Below are 22,712 nucleotides of genomic sequence, written 5' to 3' on the forward strand. Positions count from 1 at the left end.
CTATTTTAAGAGCTTTACATATACTAAACATACAATCCTTACAATGTACAGATGTGCAGAGATTTAGCACATTGCTCCAGGTTACACGCAAGTGAAGGGCACAGGTAGGACTTGAACCCCACCGGAGTCCATATCCTTCATGGCCACAAATACTGCTCATCATAAAAATGAGAGCTGAGGGCCGAACCCGTGGCGCACTCGGTAGAGTGCTGCGCTGGGAGCGCAGCGACGCTCCCGCCGCGGGTTCGGATCCTATATAGGAATGACCGGTGCACTCACTGGCTGAGTGCCGGTCACGAAAAAATGACAAAAAAAAAAAAATAAATAAATAAAAATGAGAGCTGAGGCATGGAGCCTGTTTCAAAGAGAATCGTGTGAGCACCTACATCCAGACTGGGCCTTCACTGTGCACCTGGACTCTTATTTAAGTCAATAAATTATTTTTCAGACCGAAATCAGTCTGAATTGGGTTTATATCAAGGGAGCCAAATGAGTCCTGATTATACTTCAGATTCATCATTTCATTGTTTATAACAGAAAGTGGAAAGAACCTAAATACCTTATGATGGTTGTTAGATCACGCTCATGATAAAAATGCTATTTTTTAAAAATAACAAAACTGTATATTCATTACGCCAATCAAAAATTTAGGTGCAATGATTGAAATAAAATATACCAGATTATATTTGTGTAAAGAAAATGAGAAACCTTAATTATTTTATATTTTTTCCTAAATGTTTGAAGTTTTCTACAATAACATTTTAAAATTAAAAGAGGAAGAAAAACTTTTAAAAGATGTGAAAAACTTTTAAAGATGTGAAATAATTTTACCTCTTAAACTACAAACCTCCTTCGGTATCTTACTCTAAATTGAACCTAAATTAAATTTACAATCCACTCAATCACAGAGTGTAAACTCCATGAAGGTAACTTTTTCCCCCCTATTTTATTCACTGTTGTAACCCCAGTGGCTACATCAGCACCTGGCACCCAAGTGCTACTGAATGAAAGATGAACAGAAAAATGAACTGGCAGTGTATTTCCACCATACTACATAATTTTATTTTTCTAGCAAGATGTTTATTACATAAGAACTGGGTTTCCTCAAAAATTCTAGTTAAGACTTGAGACAAATCAATGCTCAAGCTAATTCTATACCATTTTAAGAGATTTAAAAAATAATATACCAGTATTGTGATTTTACCTGGGTAATAATCACGTGAAAGTGAATAGCCTTGACTACTTCATGGCTAACTTTAACTCCAGTGAATTATTCCTAACATATATATATAAACATATATATATATTTAATTAAAGTCTAATATATTTTATTTTATATTTTGGTGTATTGTCAAAGCACAAAAATTGAGACCTGGTTTAAAAATAAGTGCCATTATTTTGGTGAAGTAACTTAAACAGTCCAAATATTTGTCATGATATGGTTATTTAAATAGAAGAAGGCTCATTTATAAGCTTTTAAGTGAAAAATGCAGAGAAAAGTGAAGTATACAGAACTATCTTGATATGTACTGCCATATCATTACTATGTTAAAGACCTCTGATGTTTCATAAAACTATCAATATGCTTGCTGAGAATAGAAGCTCTGAATCAAAAGCTACAGAAAGAGATTCAGTAAATAGTGTTCTTCACACCAGTTGTCTCCAATAGTCCCCAGGCCTCATTTCTATGCTGCCTTAGGCAATTTTTACTTTCTGAATATAAGAAGCCAACTGTGAAGGAGTCTGATGGCTGAAGACAGAACCTAAAAAACTGGCTTCAGAGAAAAGCTTAAAATTACAACTGTGGCATCGGATCTTAAAGTTTAAAAGAACAGGGTCTTATCATTGTCAGATTATGATACTATGTCATCTCTAAAAATAAATTCACATTCATCCCAGAGTCTCCAAAATCTTTTATTTTTAAAGTTCAAGCTCTTTCTAGGAAATAGCGAAATGAAGGAGCATTCTTAGTAGTCATCTGGCAAAGTGTCCATTATTCTTGACATTAAAAATTAAATGCAATAATTTTAAAGACGCTTTTGCATTTATATATTAAGAATCATGTGGTTTCCAGTGCTTAGAAATTAGTCATGTCTAGAATGGGACAGAAGACAGTGGCTGAGAAGCACATGCCTTATAAAAATCATCTAAAAGGTATACTTAGGATGACTAATATTAATGATTTAAGCATGAGAAATTTTCTTCGGGAAACAATTTTAGTTTTTAAAGAGCATTCACTTCTGCCATCTCAATTCCTGATTTTAGTGGCTGTACACTGTGTACCTCTGTGCCACACTTAGGGCATGTAAAATACATGTCAAATAAGAAACTACTCTTAGCACAGTAGTAACAGAAGATATGTTCACACCCTATGGTGTGAGGCATGGTGGGCCACTCTCCGCATAGAGAACATTCTTTGCCACTGGTAGCTAATGTATTCTCACTATTCGGGGCACTAGTAAGAGGGATACACCATGAAGATAACTTGGCTTTCAACTTCTGGATATTGATAAGTGGTAAGAGAAAAATCAGAAACTCAGCAAAACCATGCCAGAGAAGTTCCCTATTCATATACTCAAAACCGACTTCACGTATGTTTTGGGGCTTGCAAAATACAGAATGAATGCCTAGGAGACGTTCTGTCAAAGTTGCAAACTTTCCTCTTTGAAGAAAAATTAAAAAATTAATCAACCCACCTAATTTCAAGATTCCAACCACCAAATTCACACACTGCTTAAGTTTCCCAAATGATGCTAAATGATGGTTTCGAAACAAATCATAGCATCGTTCTTCTAACCACCTCCCACCAATTGTACAAACAGCATACCAGAGCTTTTGGTTTTTACTCGGTGGCTGATACCTCAGGTTTGAGGAAAAATCGTTTTTGTACTGAATGTTCAAAACTGACTGCCCCACAGTGGCATTTTTGGAGTAGATGGTGAATCGCCACAAGAAAAGCCACAAGAATGCTTTCACTTCTGGTTCAAAGCGGGCTAACAGGCCTGGCTTAAACCCATGAAAGCACTGAGAAAACTGGGACCACACTAGCTGCTCCAGGGCCTTGTTTAGCTCAAGCGCATCCAACTGACTTATTCGTAGCACTCTGTTTGTACTCTTCGGGTTCTCTTCCCGGGGAGCCATGACTTGTCTGAAGGTCTCTAGGAAAAAATACAATTAGGGAACAACATCAAACAGCTGCAATCTTGTACTACTTCCTCGACTTATGCTTGGAAAACCAAGATTCACAAATTACACAGGAAAGACAGATAGGCCTTTCAGTTGTGGAAAAGCATGGATTGAGCACCCCTTACCTGAAAATCCCAAGTCTGATTTCTTTTGACTTTGGATTTTCAGATAAGGGATGCTCAAGTTGCATGTATTCTGATATTCCAAAGTCCGAAAAATCCAAAATCAGAAACATTTCTGGTGCAAGCATTTCAGATAAGGAATACTCAATCTGTAGTACAGTGAACGATCACTTCTTACTTCAGACTTCTTTCTGTTTCTTTCTTCTCCCCACCCCGCCCCCCATGCCCCTGCCTTCCTTTTGCTTTTTTTCCCATGGCCCTCCTCATCAAAAGAATAAAAATTTTTAAAAAAAACAACAAACAAACAAAAAAACCAGGCTGTACCTATTTCCAGAAACCTACTTCTAAGTAATATTCCTTGGTTTGGTATTCTACTAGGAAGATATTAAAATCCTGAAGCTAACAGTGATGAGGCTGAATAATAAAATGACTAATAGAGAAATACATGAATGTAGTAAATACAATGAACTATACAGAACATTGTAATGGATGGTTAAATCAAGACCTCAGTTTAATTTCCAGCACTTGTACTGATTTCAAAGGTATATGTTTCACTTAATCTTTCTCAAATACATTTTGTATTTGTAAAAAAAGTTAGAAAGAAAAATAAATATGTTTATTACTCTATCACACTATTGCAGAAAATAAATACTAAATCTTAGCATGAAGCATTAAGAAAGCAGAAATGTCATTATTAAAGTTAGTCATGATTAATAGTTAGTTTCTGTGTTTGACTGATTCAAAACATTTATTTAATGCCTATTATGTGCAAGCCAATGCAACTGAAACACTCAGTGTCACTGCTGTAATCAAGTATACAGACTAGTTTAGATATTTTAAATTTTATTAATGAACTGGCAAATCCAGACTATGACTAAATATCACATTTAAATTTAGTTTCTAAAATGGGCCCTCTGTTTGATCTTGCCTACATATGAATCTAAAAAAGTCAAACTCATAGAAGCAGAGAGTAAAACGATGGCAGATAGGAGACAGAGGGTAGAGGATATGGTGAGATGTTGGTCAAAGGGCACAAACTTTCAGTTATAAGACAAATAAGTTCTGGGGGGCTAACAGACAGCATGGTGACTCTAATTAATAACACTGTATTGTTTACCTGAAATTTGCTGAGACAGTAGATCTTAAGTGTCCTCACCCCCCACAACACACACAAATGGTAACTATGGGTAGTGATGGATGTGTTGTAGTCATTTCAAAATATATATGAAATTATCATGTTGTACACTTTGAATATATACAATTTTTATTTGTCAATGTTATACCTCAATAAAGCTCAAAAAAAAAAAAAAATCCCAAATTAAAATGGGTCATTGATAGAGTTTGGATGTGTTGTCCCCTCCAAAACTCGTGGAAATTTGATCCCCAATGTGGCAGGGTTGTAAACTGATTAAGTCATGGGGGCGGATCCCTCATGAATGGATTAATGCTCTCCCTGGGGGAGGGGGGATTAATGAGTGAGTTCTTGCTCTATAAGTTCCCGCGAGAGCTGGTTGTTTAAAAAGACCCTGGCACCTCCTCTGTCTTGCTTCCTCTCGCCATTGATCTGCTTGTACCTGCCACTTTCTACCATGAATAGAAACGGCCTAAGGCCCGGCCCTTGCCAGATGAAGCTGTCCCAGAGTCATAAGCCAAATTAACCTCTATTCTTTATAAATTACCCAGTCTCAAGTAGCTCTGTTATAGTAACACAAAATGGACTAATAGAGTCGTCAACACACCAAGCTTGATAATGGACTCTAGGCCTTCGAAAGGAACAACACACTAATAGGAGAACACAGTTACAGAGGGAGGCATGGATCCCACTGAAACTCACTGCCACAGTGGACCATGTGATCTTGGACAAGTCATTTCAACTGATCTCTGCCTTAGTTTCCTCGCTGACAAAACAAAGGGCTGGATACACAATGGCTTTTAAAGTCCTTTCAAACTCTATTATAAAATGATTTTTACTAAAAAGAGGTTAAATGTAATTTGTTAGAAGGAATCAACCCACATATTTACAGCTAAGTGATCTTTGACAAGGGCACCAAGAACAAACAATAGGGAAAGGAGAATCTCTTCAATACATAGTGCTGGGAAAACTGGATATCCATATGTAGAAGAATGAAACTTGATCTGTGCCTCTCACCATATACCAAAACCGACTCAAAATGGATTAAAGACTTAAGTATAAGACCTGAAACTATAAAACTTCCAGAAGAAAACATAGGGGAAACAATCCAAGATATAGAACTGAGCAAAGACTTTATGAATAAGGCCCCCAAAGCACAGACAACAAAAAATAAACAAATGTGATTATATCAAACTATAAAGCTCCTGCACAGCAAAGGAAACAATTGACAATGTGAAAAGACAAACTGCAGAGTGGGAGAAAATATCTGCCAACTATGCATCCAACAAGGGATTAATATATAAAGAATATATAAAGAACTCAAACAACTTTACAGTAAAAAAACAAATAGCCCAATCAAAAAATGGGCAAAGGAGCTGAATAGACATTTCTCAAAGGAGGACATACAAATGGCCAACAGGTATATGAAAAATGCTCAACATCACTAACTATCAAGGAAATGCAAATCAACACCACTCTGAGATATCACTTCACCCCAGTTATACTACCTATTATTTTTTTTATTTTTTTATTTTTTTGTCGTTTTTTCGTGACCGGCAGTCAGCCAGTGAGTGCACTGGTCATTCCTATATAGGATCCGAACCCGCGGCGGGAGCGTCGCTGCGCTCCCAGCGCAGCACTCTACCGAGTGCGCCACGGGCTCGGCCCATACTACCTATTATAAAAAAGACAAAAACAACAAATGCTGGAGAGAACATGGAGAAAGGGGAACCCTTCTGCATGGCTGGTGGGACTGTAAATTATTTAGCACAGCCATTACAGAGAAGAGTATGGAGGATCCTCAAACAACTACAGATAGAACTATTATATGATCCAACAATCCCACTTCTGGGGATATAACCAGAGGATTGGAAATCATCATGTCAAAAGGATGTTTACTGCAGCTCTATTTACAGTGGCCAGACTATGGAACCAACCTAAATGTCCATCGATGGATGACTTGACAAGGAAAATGTGGTACATATACACAATGGAATACTACTCAGCCATAAAAAAGAATGAAATTCTGCCATTTGCAACAACATGGATGAGACTGGATTATGCTAAGTGAAACTACCCAGGTGCAGAAAGAGAAATACTGCATATTCTCAACCATAAGTGGGAACTGAATCCATAAATAAACAAATAAACAGTAAAGACAGAGAGAAAGAAAGAAAGAAAGAAACAACAATCACAGTAATATGCTGAAATTTTAGAAGGAGAGAAAAGAACTGTGGTTACTAGAAGTAGAAAAGGAGAGAGGAGAGGCAGGGGACAGGGAGGAGGGTTAATGAGAAATTGGTTAACAGACACAAAGAAGGATTATGTACTGTAATGATGAATAAGCTAACTAATCCTGATCTGACCACCACAAATTGTACACAACTAATGAAAGTCAACTTTGTATCCCACATATATATATAAAATAAATTATCTTTAAAAAAAAAATAAAATGATTGAAACGTACATCTTAAAATAAACTTATACTTCAAATTGGGAATATCTTTGACAACAGAAGTAATGTTCAAGAGGGAAGATTTAAAATTACCTATGGATCCTAGATGACTTAGTGGCAGAAGACTACATGCTTAACAAGTTCAAGTATTGGAAACCAAAATGACCACTGAATAATGGGTTGTTTGGTACTACTCTCCCTTCAAACCAGGCACATGACAGTAATGCTTCTCACCCATAAATGCCTCCTGCTGTCTGGGGAGAACTCACCTTTCTCTCCTTCCCACAGATCCTTCAAGACTTGATAGCCCACAGCTATGGCACTGAGGTTTTTTGATGCCAGCTCTTCTGTGAAATCCTTGCCTCATCCTTGCCAGGAGCTATAGAAAAGAAAGAAGGGGGTCAGAAAGAGAGAGAGAGTTTCTTTTCCTCACTCTACTAATCTAATCCATCACCAAGGACCATTGATTCTTTGTCCAAACTTATTTGTCTTTGTTTATAATCCATTCATCACCCTCTATCCCCCACAAGCCTTTTCCTAAATTCTGGCTGCTGTACTCTCTCCCCTGGTCTAAGTAACCATTTGCTTCCTTCAAGAAAGCATTTTACGAATACTAGATAAATGGATAAATGAACAGGATGAAAGTCTGGGGTGTGTGAAAGGTAGAAAATACAAAACCCATCCATGAACTTTAAAACTATTTCAAATTACCATATCCAGAATACTGATTATTACTTATTTCAACACATTTGTGGTGCATCTGCTATTTACCAGTTAATGTGTTAGAGCCTGGTGATATACTGAACACAACAGACACAGTGTCAGCCCTTGTGGAGCTACAATCTATTGAGACAGGAGGAGATGGAAAGTGTATGCATATAAAATAAACAGGCAGTTACAATAAGGTGCAATAAGTTAAATGCAAGTGGAAGTCCAAGATTCTATGCTTGCAACTTTACTTTGGAAGGTTGGAGAAGGCTTCCTGGAAGAGGCAATATCTAAGCCACCACCTGAAGGATTAGCAGTGTCAGCGTGAATGAGGGTAAGAATATTATTCCAAGTGGGAGGGAACAGCAGGTACCAAGGACTGGAGGTACAAGAATGAAATATCAAGCTGGAAAGTAAGAGACAGATCCTTTAGGCCCTAAAAACCAAGTTGAGGACGCTGTACTTTATCAAGAAGGTAAAGGGGGACCATTGAACAGATGTAAGGAAACAACTTATCAGATTTGCATTTTAAGTCTAAATTTTTAAGTGTTCTGGCACCTGGAGAATGAATTAGAGGCTGAAAGACTGGAGTCATAGACGCTAGTTAAGAGGTTGTTAAAATAATCTACTGAGAAACTAATGAGGGTCTAAATTAGAAATGTATCAATGGGGACAGAGAGAAAAAGGTATCTTTGAAAGCTATAAGGTGGTAGAATTGTCAATATGTGGTGAGAAATAAGCCAAGAATAATTGACGTAAGTAATTGAGTAGATGGTGATCCAGTTCTCTGAAATAGGTAAAACATAAGGTGATACAGATCTGAAGGGGAAGATAGTAAATATATGCAATTTTAGAGATCTGAGGCTCTTATGAGACATCCAAGTGGAAAAGTTCAGTAGGCAGATATGTGAGTAAGGAAGAGTAAATCTGGGTGGAGATTCTGTAAGTCTGAGGCTCCTCTGATAAAACTAATCTATTTTAAATCTATTTGATCTACTTACATGCTAAGATCAGGAAGGCAGTGATCTAAACAAGATAGGTAGATCTTATCTATTTACAACACATTCAACTTTCTTTGTAACAATATAATCTTAGTCTCATAGTTTTCTATCATACATAGATTAAATATATCTTTTTATAGATACATATATGTATATATTTACATTTCTATCATGTTCCCAAGTGATGTTGAGAACTACTGGACTAGTCCATTTCAAAGCAAAATCCATCTTTTTTTGTTTGTTTGTTTTTGCATATCACCCATATAGCTCAATGCTACATGCCAGCCCTTCAACTCATTTCTGATTAGCTCTCATCCCTTTATCTACAGAGACTGTTTCAAATCTTTCACTGACTCCTTTTCTAAAGTAGTTCTTATGAGATTAGAGATCATTCTTTGATTCTACAAACTATAAACATAAGTACGTACTAGCCACGCTAGGTACTTAGGATGCAAAGATAAAGATATGTCATGGCTGTCATTTAAGGACCCCAACCAAAGTCTAGAATGGGAGACAGTCAAGTAAATGGACAACTAGGGCACTAACAGAGGTATTATTACGGTATCACAGGTTCTCAAAAGCAATACATAAAGTTTCAAAACTATCTCAATAGAAAAAGAATTCCAAATTCACACACATACAAATCAACAAATAAGATTTATCTATTTTTTAAACTTTTTCTGCAGTTAACAAAGTTAATCTAACTTACATCACTTAATGTAATTAAAAAAAAAAAAAAGGAAACTAAAACATTATTTTAAAAACCTCACGAGCTAACCCAAATCCACAAAATTATTTGCCTACACTTAACAAATCACCTCTTTCTGAGCTCATTATTTTCCCTGGTATAAAGTACAATTCCTCAGACCTAAACCAGCCCAATCCTGTCTCTATCTCTGCAACTATATAACTCCCTAAGGCCCAATGGAGTCTTTAATTCCAGACCATCTTTCAGTCCTGCCCATGTGCTTTTTCTGGTGTACCTAAAACACTTATCTTCCTTATTAGCTATTCCCACCACCCTAAAGAATCTGCCCTTCACATCCAACTCTATTTCAACACTCTCCTTGAAAACTTTATAATCCCCAGTTTCCATTAATTATTATCATTTTTAACTATGACAGCCACTCGTTCTGTGATTTCAACCATTTGTACTGTGATTTCAATCATATAAATACATCTTCTTTCTCCAATTTGAACGTAAGCTAGTTAAGGGAAAATGCCTTATCTTATATTTATTTCTCAAAACCCCTGCCACTTACGAAGTGACTTTGATATCCAGCTCAGTTTTCCTCAAGCAAAGGTCTACAATCCTTCAGTGTGTGGGGGAATATGGTGTACGTAACTCTTCTACTGTACCAGTATTTATAACTCTCTATCTTCCCCAGATTTCATATTCCCTGGTCAACAAGATAAGGGAAACTCTCTTATTGACAAATAGCTCTTGAAAAGCTCTGACCATACTGGATACCAGTGTAAGTCCAATACCACCAGTCCCCTCTCACCCCCATTTCTATCCCCAGTACTGGGCTAGACGGATTGCTATTTTTTAGTTGAGTACCAAACTAAACATTTAGCTTGCCTTAGAGGGCCACTTGTTCCAATTTATGTATCTTTAAAAACTACAATCATAACAGTTCCAGAATATGGCAGATGAATATCTTATTAATCTTATAGCTTTAGAATTTACCGCAAAGATGGGCTCCTAGTAGCTGCTCAGTAAATGCTGAACTTACATGCAGTGGAAGGAGCAGTTTGCTAGCCAATCACTGTACTAGCTGAATATTTTGTGAGAGCATCTAGATGAACTGCATGGTGAAGGAAGCTATCTCTTCCTCAGATTCCTTGCTGATATTTAATGAGAAACTTCTCAAAGGGAGTGGTTTCTCAGAAGAATCACCTATTTCAAATCCCCCATTTCTGGAGGAATCCTATGTAAGAGCATTTAGGAAAAATAGGAATTTTTAATGACTGCCAGAAAAGGAGACTTAACACTCTCTAACCAACCCAATATTTAACAGAACTTATTATCAAAAAATTCTTTCTTATCCCTTCTATTACAGTTTAATTTTTTTTTTCTCTCTCTTTTTCTCCCCAGGCTTGGCCTCAGTGTAGATTAGAAACAGCTGGGCTCACTCTTTTCCCTACGTAAGATTCTTTAATAGACCAAAAGACTATAATTAAACTGCTCTTCAGCCTTTGCTCCTCCAGATGAATAATTTGTTTCTGTATCTTTTTGCTTCAGGTTTTATTTTCCAACATTTTGGTCATTTGTGATTTCTTTTAGTAGTAAACATAGAACAATGTCTGCTACACATCATAGTTCATTAAAGAGGAATACCTCTCCTATGCTCTGCATTCCTCTTCAGGCAACTCTGATAGAGTGGAAAAAGCAGATTTAAATTCTAGCATGCCTGGGCTAAAGTTCCAGCTCTGGGCTCAAGTTCCAGCTCTGTCACTTATTTGCTATGTCATCTTAAAAAATTCATTAGCCTCAGATTCTTCTAAAAGTTGTAAATAATAGCTATATCACAAAGTTGTTAAGATTAAACCAGAAAATGTTAGGAAAGTGGTTTGGAAATGTAAAGTAGTATTACTATTACACTGTTGTTGCTTTGGCTAGGCTGGACATAAAAAGACTCCATGCTGATTTTGGCAAATCTCATTTCAAAAGACTGAAACCTTCATTATTACTCATATTAATGCCACAATCAACCTGTGTCAAATTTGTTTTTCCAGGAAATATTGACTACACCATTGAAGTACGATTGTGGCAGTTAAACCGTGAACATGATGTCACCATTATATGTGCACGGTGGGGGACAGTGGAAGGGGGTGCAGACACAGTTCAGTGGAACTCACTGTACTCTTAACTTGCATCTTATCTAAAAGGAGATGATGCAACGGGGATTCTGAGAGAATGGGACTGGGTTCCAGCATGACCTGCTCCCTTGGTTATTTAACCCCCATCAATATGGTTATGTCTGCTATCTGGAAGTGAAGACACCTCAGGAATGCACACTGATAATATCCGACTCTAGGTGCTTCACTGCACAGGGCATGGTACAGGCAGTCCATGACAAGCATCTAACCTCGGATCATCACCCACATACTGCATTTAGTTCCTCTTCTTCTCCACAAAACACCCCTCTTTCTGACAGGTACAGTTATTCTAGAAAACTGGCTTTAGAGAAAGGCAGTTCCCCAAAATAAAAGAAACTGATGAAATCAAAATAACTGAAGTTCAATTAATCAGGTTATGGAATCCTCTTCCCTCCAATGCAGTACAATGAGATTTGTATACAATAGGTATAAAGCACACAAAAAGTCATAAATACCTTTAAATCACATAAAATTATTCTCAATATAATGTAAACAGTTTGTGTTTCAGTGGATTCTAATTCTCTGATAAATGGTTACTCAATGTAACCTATACTAATAGAGCACCTACCAAATGCCAGGCATTCTTCTAGGTACCAGGGATTCAATCTAAATATTTAACTGTCAGTTAACTTGTTTTTATTTCAGCATTTTAAAGGAACTAGGATGTTACTATAATCAGAATTGGCCATTGATCTCTGAAGCAAAGAATGAATCCCAAAATGTGAAAAAACTATAAAGGATACAAAACTTCACAGGCAGAAAAGAGAGAAATGGTACATAGGGCAAGGGAACAGGTTGTGCAAAAGCCTAGAAACAAAAGCCTAGGCCCAAGCCTGGCCACAGTCTAGCTGGGACATATGGGAATGGGTTTCAGCATGAGCTGGGTCCTTGGTTATTTAACCCCTATTAATGTGGTTGCATCTGTTATCTGGAAGCAAACAGACAAGTCATTTGCTATGACCAGAGCAAAGCAGGCTGGCAGGAGAGACTGGATGAAGAGTCAACCTGGCCAGACTGTAAAAAGAACCCATAAAAAGACTGTAAAAAGAAACTGCATTGATTCTGTAGGCATGAATAATCATTGAAGAGAAGAGACATGACAGGATATAAATTTTAAAAGATTAATCTGATGGTAGTTCAACAGGACTGAAGAAAGGGAAACTACAATCCAGGAAGACTAGTTATAGGACTCCTGCAACAATTCAGGGGCCTGACTAAGATGCTAACAACTTTCTGGAAAACTCAAAGTAATATATTTTATTTCATTAGAAAATATGGAAATCAAAAAGGAGATTATGGTATATTCACATTTTTGGAGCAAAAATCCCCAATGCTTCTGCTAAACCAGTACTTTCATGACTTCTGTTGCACTGTTGCACTGATTTCCAATACCTATGCCCAACCACTGGTCAGTCTATTTCTACTTTACTTTTAAGAAGTTAAGTAAGCTTTAACAATCCTCATATTACTGGTTCTTGTAGATTAGTATCTAGCTCAAACTTGAGTTGTAAAAAACAATACAAGCTAACCTTTTTTTAAAAAAAAGTTGGAATTGTTTTGAATTGAAACACCATCGATATACTTCAAACTGATTTTTCCAGAATGCCAAAAGCAGACAATGCTTTTTCCTATTTTGCCTTTTAATACACAATCCTACCCGCTTCCTTGCTCCACAAACCCATTCCGCAAAGTATACTAACTTTAAGATTCTAAAAGGCTAACCCAGGGGGAAACATTTATTGGTCAAACATTTAGTGTGCAAAGAGACATATAAAAATAAGTAACTAAAAAATGTAATTGGCACTAAATAATATTAGTGTTTAGTGAAGGAGTCTACTATGTTAAGGATATGTGAAAAAGATGCTTAAGGCAAAATCAAGACCACATAGAAAGTATAGCATCTACTAGGGTTAGTGTGATTAACTTGTCACATAAATAGGTTTAAGACAAAATGATCTAGCACTAAAAACTATTAAAAAGGTCTCCTGCTGACATTTTATCACTAGACATGTCACACTGTTTTTCTTTCACAGAAAAAAAAAAACCAACTAAAAATTCATTTACTAAGAGCAGCAATATATAACCTTATCCCTTAAATAACTCATGCTTTACTTTCATGTTTTTCATTCCCCCAAATAATAACTTTGTCATAGATACCACATTCCAAAACCAAAACAAATGACTGTATATCACTGAGGAAGGAGGAATTTTTCAGGATGTATTTTAGAGTTTTTATTGAGTATAGTACAAATTATGAATGAATATATTTTATTTAAAAACACATTATTGACAGAAATCTATCAATAATAATGTGGGTATTGTCAAGGGCCCGTCAATATTAATGTAATTATGATTAAGGGGATAACATGGATTTTAGCTATAATACCAAGTAACATCTCCTACATTGCTGCTATCAATACACACATTATTGACCTCTTCCGAGACTCTCAGTACTAGATGTATTACCATTAGGCATATCTGTCAATGCATACTGCCTACAAAAATTCTACATTTAAATTTACAGTCCTGTAAACTTTGTCAGCAGAAACATGTGATTCCCAAGCAATCTTTAAGGTATCATAGCCACCCACACACCCCCTGCCAGGCTATACTTTTTCCAGCTCCACAATGATCAACTATATTTTTGTATGACAATGTCACTTCCACACTATCTTAAGTGTTCTAGTAATCAGAGTGGATGAAACCATATATTCACTTTTCCTTTTAAAAAATTTTAAACTAACATTTCATACTATATTATGTGAATAAAATTCTATGACTGGAGATCTTAAGTTTTGAATCTACACTCTACTATTTTATTTCCTTTGTGTAGTCAGATAGATTTACTGTTCATTGTATTGAAATCAATACTAATAAATGGGACATGCATCAGAGAGAGATTTAACAGGACACCGATTCCCAGAACACATTTCAAACATGGGCAAAAGAGAAAAAGCTGTGGCTGAGATCCATTAGAACACTGTGACCTCTGGCACTGTGAACAGGCCTAGAAATCAACAACTCTAAGTTCAAATCCCACTTTGCCACAGACTTGCTAAGTGACTTGTCACTACTCTTTTGTTCCTCTCTTTCACCATATATAGACTAAGTTTTAGTAGTTTATAGACATCTGATGCTATAAATTCCAATCATGCTCATTTGGGTATAGCCAAGACATGCAGAGTCTTAAAATTATGTTATGGACACTAGACCTCTAACTTAATCTTAACTTTAATGCAATCCTCATTAAAATCCAAATAGGTTTTTCTTTTTTGGAATGGTAGTGGGTGCATGACAAAATGTTTCCAAAATGTATCTGAAAGATAAACTTCAAAATGACATAAATTCTTCAGAAAGATGAACCGTGATAAGTAGCTTGCTCTAGCAAAGAGAAAAATATTTTTTTTCATTTGGAGAGTAGAGGTAACCTAACAAAAATACTATGATTTTCAATACTATAATTAGTCTTATACAATTAACTAAGTGTCTTATTTATTTAATGTTAGTATCTAAAACAACAAAAAATATTTTTTTTAAACCTTGAAACATAATTTCCAGTACCTTGGCCTAGCTTCATAAATACAGTTTTAAGAGAATAGCACGGCACTTATATTCCTTTCTTTCAGAAAGTTGATATTTCTGAGTCATTAAGAAAGAAAGCATATTGTGAGAATAAAGAGCAGATATTTGAGTCAATACTGGGGGAAGAAGAATTAAACTGCCCCTGGTTAGTTCTCTATTCTAGCCCAGGTTCACAGTCTGTATGACTCTGCACAAGTCATTTTACCACACTAATCTTGTCATCAGTTAAGAAGTTTAAAAAAAAAAAAAAAGCAACTGAAAAAAAGTCTTCCTACTTATCTAGAATCCCTATAGGAACTGATTTAGGAAACCTTGGAAGGGGAAGGAAAAAAAAAAAAAAAAAAGGAACAGCTATTTCCAACTGTAGAAATTGTAATGTTGAACATAAGCTTGGAAAAGTCTAAAGAAAGTAGAGAAATCAGAGCAGGACACCTGAGACAGTGACAGTCTAACAGAATGTAATAAGGAAGCATTAAGGAATATAATCCTAACAAATCTGAATCTGTTGGTTTACAACCCCGTAAAGACATACAACTTACTAGTTATTGAATGCTAGCAAGTGAACTACTACTGCTAGTTACCATATGCAGAATTAAATATTAAATCATTTAGTCCTTACAATACTAGGAAAGAGGGTTTTTAAATTATCATTATTGTTATTTCTGTTATAAAACAAGGCAACTGAAGCACAGAGAGATTAACTGACTTGCAGAAAATCACATGGCTAGAAGTGGCAGAGTCATGCTCTGAACCAGTGTCCTATATTGACAAGCTGGTATTAAGCCTAAAAGGCAAACATAAACATTTTAGGATGGTACCACAGGACTATTTTTAAGAGGCTAAGTACTAAGAGTACAGTCATGAACTATGGCAAAAATTCTAATCCAGGAATGAATAACAAGAGCCACATGAAACATACAAAGTAACTAGATCTTTAAATACTCTATAAATTTAGCAAAGGGCTTTAGAATTGAATTACTTAAGAATTCTAAATGACTTTAAAGTTATTGGAATACACATTGAATCACACATTTTCTGACATGAGAGAATGGGGAAAATATCTTAAAAGGTATAAAGAGGTATTAGCAATACAACAGGAAGAACTACCATGTGATACACATTATGCCCAAGACTCTCTATGTTTTCTTTACATTCTTTATCTGTTAATCACAATATAGTAAGTACCTGTACTATCATCTCCATTCTAAGAAGACAAAAACTAAGCTTGAGTAGATTAACCTATCTAAAGTCAAGCTGGCAATCAGTACATTTCTGGTAAATATCAGAAAAAATTGTGAAACATACAAAATAAAGTTAGTAAAATAGATATTTGACCTGTCAAAGAGATTGAATGCCAAATCTGAGAAAAGGGAATACATGGGTGAAAAAGTGAGGCATGAAAATTCATTTAACTATTATGAACATAAACTATATGCAAGGTACAGGCAATGCCAACTCACCATCTAACACTGGAACAAAGTGGTTAGGCATGATCAAAACAATTACTCTAGAGCTCTTGGTTTTTGTTATAACTATAGGAAGAAAGAAAAGACATCTTGGATAGAATTTTCTCTCACCTATTGAGAAGCAAATAAGAAGGAAGAGCTCTGATAAGAAGCAAGTATGTTAAATAGCGTAAAAAGCAATACATAGAAAGGGGCATTCTAACTGTATAGATGAGACTACAATGGGAAGAACATCAAGAGGCCACCCTGGGAAAAGCTGAGGATCCCAGACATCCTGCCTCCTGCCTCCACCCATGTACAGAAACCCCAGGGCTGGACTTAAAAGAGCAGTGCCAAGATTATAGACATGGGGCAAATGGAACAGCTTAGAGCTTTTCACCCGAGGCTTCTTGTACATTACAAACAGCCAGAAGAGGGACACAAACTATTTAGCAACTGCTATCACTACACAGGAAGGAGATAAAAGGAACATCTAATTTGCTTCTAGGTTGTCAAACCCAGATCATCAAGAGAGGAAGAAACGAAGTGATGAGAGTAGAATTTTTTTCCAGAAATAAAGATTGTGCATATGGCATGCATTTTCCTTATGAGAGAGAAAAAAAAAAAAAACTTTCAAATTACTTGATGCTGTGAGAAAAACATGAGGCTAGAACTCAGAACTTTACTGGCAATGGGATGATGGGCAAGCCCGCTAACATCTTTAAGGTTCATCTACTGAATACGTAAAATGAAAAATACCCGCCCTCCCTATTGCAAGGATTATTACAAGCGTTAAATATAGGCAAAACTTTTATGGCTAAAATAAAAGGACATGGGGAAGGGAGGAAAATAATGAATTATGATTCTGATCATAAGGAAAAAAATAAATTTGAAATTTGTATCAATAAAACAACTGAGATTGAATATGGACATGTTTGCAGACTTTAGAAATAAATTAACTGTGAATACATATATTATTTTTAAAAACTATAATAATCAAATGAATGCACATTGAATAAAGATGAATAATTTTCCTAAGAAACAGAATTTTAATGACAGAAGGAAAGGGAGATCCTGTAGTCTAAGATACGAATTTCATTTTCTTAACAGGAATCCTGTTATTCAAACAGAACACGTAAATAGCTGCTCTTGTTAAAATACAGCTGAGGGTCTGCTTGATTTGTCTTTCCACTGTATGGCTCCAGGTAATTTCTACAGAAGCTCTTCTACGGAACAGTTTTTAAACCATAGGCTGAATACCGGCCCTAATTTCTAAAAACGAAAAGAATAAAACCAAGAGGTAAAGTTGGTTAAAGGCAAGCCAGAATTAGGACTGGAACCCAATTCTCTTGACTTAATCTAGTATTCTTTCTACTATGTACCATTATTCTATTTTGTTCTTTTTTTTTTTTTTTTTTTTTTTTTAAGAAAAAAATAGGAGGGGTTCTCTTTTTGACTTTGTAAATAATCCCACTATCTCTCTTCTTCCAAATCTCCTTTGGGCTCAAGATCATTCAACTCTAATCTTTCTGGACACAAGTAACTGATAATATGGGCGAGATCTGAGAAGTTTAAAAAAAAGAAAAAAGAAAGAAGAAAAGTTTTAAGCCAACCCAAGTTCATTCTGTTTTAGATTTAACTAAAAGTAACACATTAAGGGAAGGTATTTAAACTGCAAACTGTGGTGTGCAGGGAACCTCATTCCCCTGTATTTGCTTTACACTGTCAAGATAAAAAAACTTTCAAGGGGCATCACAAGAAAACCCCAACATGTTAGAATCGAACGTTTAACAACTTGGTCTCATTCTGTGAAAAGCCCTTTCACTAAATGTTGGATGCTTGGAAAACGGTACCTAAATAAACAACGATTTTTAATTTAAGGACTCAGAGAAAAATGTTAATGACTCTCACATTCTCAGATTTCTTATCTCCCGATAAGAAGACTGGACTTCCGTCAATATGAAATATAACAAACTTATTGCAAGCAATTTTATAAGAAAATTCTCAATACTTTTTCCCCTAAGAAAACCCAAACTGCTTTTAAGGGAATGAGTTTTCAAAAATGCTGAGAACTTGAACATACTCAATTTTTTGGAACCAAATATAACACTTTACTTGAACCTTCAGATATTAAGTAAAGCTTGGATCCTGAATGATTCTTACTAAAGCCATTCATTCGTTCAAGGAAAAAATTTCGAAGTTCGTCTCTTAAAAGTCACTTCAGTGAATGCAGAGGGGCTCCATCCGAGGGGGTGGGTGGGGGTGCGTGTGTGTGTGTGTGTTTGCTAACGGCGCATTCCTAAGAATATTTTTAGGGGTTTAGGTATGCTTCAATTGCCTTTCCCGAAATCCAGAGACGTTGATTTGCCTCTTCCAGGAAGACAGGAAGCCAATAAACAGGGAAACTCAAGCAAAGGGCGACAATTACAAGGTCGTGAAACTGCACGACCTCCCAGCTGCAACAAGACCTGAGGTCTGCACTCTGGCTCTCTGGGCAGACACTGACCTTAGGAGTCCGCGAAACGCCCACGCTCCACGTAACTCTTTCTGACCCATTCTCTGGAAAGCTCCGCTTTTCCTAAAAGAATCTGGGCTACCCGGCCTTCCGGAACTCGTGGGCTTCCGCAGCCACGCAGGACCCGGAAGTGGCTAAGAAAAAAAAAAGAAAGTACACCAACCAGAACTACGCATCAGCGAGGTGCGGAAGGCCTCGGCGGACCCAGCAACAGCGAACGCCGAAGAGCCGAAGGGCTGAGGAGCCGACGAGCCGAAGAGCCGACGAGCCGAACAGGACACCCCCTCGCGCGCGGTGATTGGTCGGCAGGCCGTTCGGGGGAAATCCGTCTCTGATTGGCAGGAGAGCCACGAACCGGTCGGCCCCAGGTCGCGGCCGCGCGTGAGGAGGTTGTAGTGCCGAGGGGCCGCGGGAAGTCCGGGGTTCTCGAGGGCAGGGCTTTCCCTGCCTGCGGACGCCGCAGCGGGCGGCCTCCGGCGGCTGGGCGCCTGCGCCTCGCCGGCTCCTCGTTCGCCCTGGGAGGTGGGCCGACTGCGGGCTGGCCTCGTGGGGAGGGAGCCCTCGTGGGGAGGGAGCCCTCGTGGGGAGGGAGCCCTCGTGGGGAGGGAGCCCTCGTGGGGAGGGAGCCCTCGTGGGGAGGGAGCCCTCGTGGGGAGGGAGCCCTCGGGCGGGGCGGCCGCGTCGGGCTGGGGTGCTGTGCGGCGCGTGGTCCCCTGCCTTCCCCCAGGGCCGGTGTGCCCAGGGTGGGTAGTTTGTTAACCTCTGCGGGCTCAGGAGGGCGGGTAGCGGTTTGGTCAGTCATCTGCCCCGCAAAGCCGCGCCGGAGAGGCCCTGGAGAGCCGGCCGCACGCGCTCGCACCTTCGGGGCAGTGCACACCCGGCCGCAGGGTTCCCGCCCCAGTGGCGCGTCTCCCCGGTAGCTCTCGGAACACGGGCCTCCAGGTCGCTCACTCTAGGGAATCGAGTCAGAATTTATGGGAGTGGGGTTTGAGGGAAGAGTGCTCACCAGGCGATTATGTGTAGCCGGCGTTGAGAATCGCCAATGCCTTCACATTCTGTGGAATGAATGGCAATGTCTATTCTGAGGTTTGAATGAAGCCAGGTGTTTAAAGATTCCTGCACATAGTAGGTTTTAAGAACGTTTTAGTTCTTGCCTCCCCTCAGCCTCCTCCACCCCCAGGAGCATTCAGTCCTAGAGCAGAGCTATTAGACATTCCAGAGCTTATCCTGTAGACTCAGTATTGTAGAAAGGCTACTGCTTTTTTTTCCCCACCTTGTATTTTTATTTCAGGAATTATCCTGTGGAATAGAGTTGTTACTCAGTATAGGAAACATTATGGACGAGATAAAAAAAAAATATATTAATGAACTCTAATGCTGTCCAAATTCATTTTTATGTTCAAAATGTACGATTTAACATCAGTTATACCTGGAATGTTGCCTTCTGTACATTAAGGGGATCTTGAAAGATGGGCTTGAGAAGGAGGATAATGAAGCTCTTCTTGAATTAGTGAAACAAAGTCCTTCCTATCATGTGGATCAACAGTAAAAATGAGATAGAGTGGAAGCTACAAGTTGATAGTGTATGTAGTTCATTTAGGGATATGAATGGAAATTATTCTAGAGCTGCAGCTGCCCAATGTAGTAGCCATTAGACACTTGAAACGCGGATACAGAAGTCAGAATTGAGGTCTGCTCTAAGTGTAAAGCATGCACTGAGTTTCTAAGACGTGGTATAAAAAAAGAATGTAAAATATTTCATTAATTTTAAATTGATCACACGTTGAAATGAGAACGTTTTGGAAAATTTTAAATTCCATATGTGGTTCCTGTTATATTTCTGTTGGATACTGCTGTTCTAGAAAGTAAGGAAATCTCTTTGAAGAAGAGCAGCTCCTTCGCTTAGTAATTGTTTAGGAAGGCAGCCATGTCACGCTTCTCAAGTAGCCTACAGATTTGCTGTACTTCATTTTTTGAGAGAGGAAAAAAAGTACCCCCAAAAACCCAAAAACCAAAAATTAAAAATCCTGACAAAGGACATTTTCACAAAGCAAGTTCTAGTTCATGGAGCCTTATGTATGTCACATGAACTATTGATAACAAAGATACCAAGTTATCAAGACATTTGAATTATGTTTAATGAATCTGATTAAGAATTCAGGGAAACATGTAACACTTAAGATGTCTGTTGAAAATGTTTAAAATAAGTTCTGGGTTTTAATGTTTAACCTGTAGGTCCAGTATACCTCTTTAGTTTTCCAGTGAACTCAGTAAGCTGAGGTTTTAGGGAACTTTTGTTTCCAGTGTTGTATATTTGCTTTAAAAATATATTTTTTACTCATTTATTTAAGAATAGCCTGCTGGGGGCCTGGAGTATTGCTAGACAGGGTTGAGAACAACGTGAACAAAACAGAAGACAGACATAGCCCTTAATCTCTGGGGGCTGATGGGTATCAATTCAGAAACAGTGAATAAGTAGATAACAACCAAGGCATAGTCTATTTTGCTTTTGAGTAAAATGCTTTACCTCTGTAAATTCAACATGTTCGTGTTTTTAAACCTAGAATGTATATATTTCTGCTGACATGTTAAGAAAGAGTCTTATTAGGGTTTGGCTGTGGACTTAAGAAATACTAGTAAAAATATCAAAGTTCATTCATTAACTGTGAGAACTTACAGAAGAAAACTTAAAATTGAACATTTCTTTACTTTTAAATACAAAGAAAAGTTGAAAAAAAAATTATAATAGCATCCTATATCCTCTTTTAGCCTTTTGGCAACTTTTAGGTTCTAAGGAATTTATTAATAGAGTTGTAAAGAAGACATTGATTTATGCCCCAGCATAGTTTAAAATTGCTGACTTTAGGAAGTTAAATTTATTTTAGCATACTACATAGTTCTTAAGTCAATATATGTGAGTCTTTTAGAAAAAATTTAAATGTAGATCTTATGTGAGTTTATTACAGCTGGTGTAACAAATTACCACAAAGTTATCGGTTCAAAACAACACCTATTTATTATCTTATAGTTGTGTAGTTCAGAAGTCCAACATGGGTCTCAATGGAGTCAAATCAAGGTGTCCACAGGCCTGTGTTCATTTCTGGACGCTTGGGGGAAGAATCTGGGGTTTTTTTTTTTGCTTATTCAGGTTGTTGGCCAAATTCAGTCCCTTGCGGTTATAGGATTAAGGTCCCTGTTGCTTTGTTGGCTGTCAGCTGAGGGTTGTTCCCAGCTTCTAGAGACTACCTGCCTGCCTTGGGTTGTGGACTTCTTCCTCCATCTTCAAAACGAGCACCTATGGGTTGGGACCTTCTCATCCTTCTAATCTTTCCTTTCTCCTGTTGTCTCTCTCTTCTCTGTTGTTAACTACAGCCTTGTGAGAATTCATTTGATTAGGTTAAATCTCTCCATTTTAATGTTCAATAACTTTAATCACATCTGCAAGATCCTTTTGCCATAGTAAGGTAACATATGAGGGTACTTTAAAAAGTTCATGGAAAGATTTGTATTATCCTTCAATTCTGTTTTTCCATTAACTTTTTGAAATACCCTTGTATTCACAGGTTCTAGAGATTAGGGCATGGGCATCTTTAGGAGCTTGTTATTCTGCCTACCACAGATCTTAACTGGGGCCATGCAGTATAACTCATATCCAGCATTCCTTACGAGTATTCTCAATACTT

General features: G+C 37.5%; 1 protein-coding gene across 2 annotated transcripts; it reads right to left on the reverse strand.

Moving 5' to 3' along the window:
* Positions 1 to 1,895: 1,895 nt before the first annotated feature.
* On the reverse strand, positions 1,896 to 19,259 carry PEX2 (peroxisomal biogenesis factor 2). Of its 2 annotated transcripts, none has more exons than XM_063079851.1 (3): positions 19,193 to 19,259; positions 7,165 to 7,274; positions 1,896 to 3,158 (listed from the first exon to the last, which is right to left on the reverse strand). In XM_063079851.1, exon 3 carries the CDS (start codon positions 3,139 to 3,141, stop codon positions 2,224 to 2,226), a length of 918 nt encoding a protein of 305 aa, XP_062935921.1. In that variant the 5' UTR covers positions 3,142 to 3,158; positions 7,165 to 7,274; positions 19,193 to 19,259; the 3' UTR covers positions 1,896 to 2,223. The 2 variants fall into 2 exon arrangements, with proteins under 2 accessions (XP_062935921.1, XP_062935920.1); XM_063079850.1 differs by lacking the exon at positions 19,193 to 19,259 and adding an exon at positions 19,021 to 19,181.
* Positions 19,260 to 22,712: the final 3,453 nt, after the last annotated feature.

The sequence above is a fragment of the Cynocephalus volans genome, chromosome 15, assembly GCF_027409185.1.
Source record: "Cynocephalus volans isolate mCynVol1 chromosome 15, mCynVol1.pri, whole genome shotgun sequence".
Taxonomy (NCBI): domain Eukaryota; kingdom Metazoa; phylum Chordata; class Mammalia; order Dermoptera; family Cynocephalidae; genus Cynocephalus; species Cynocephalus volans.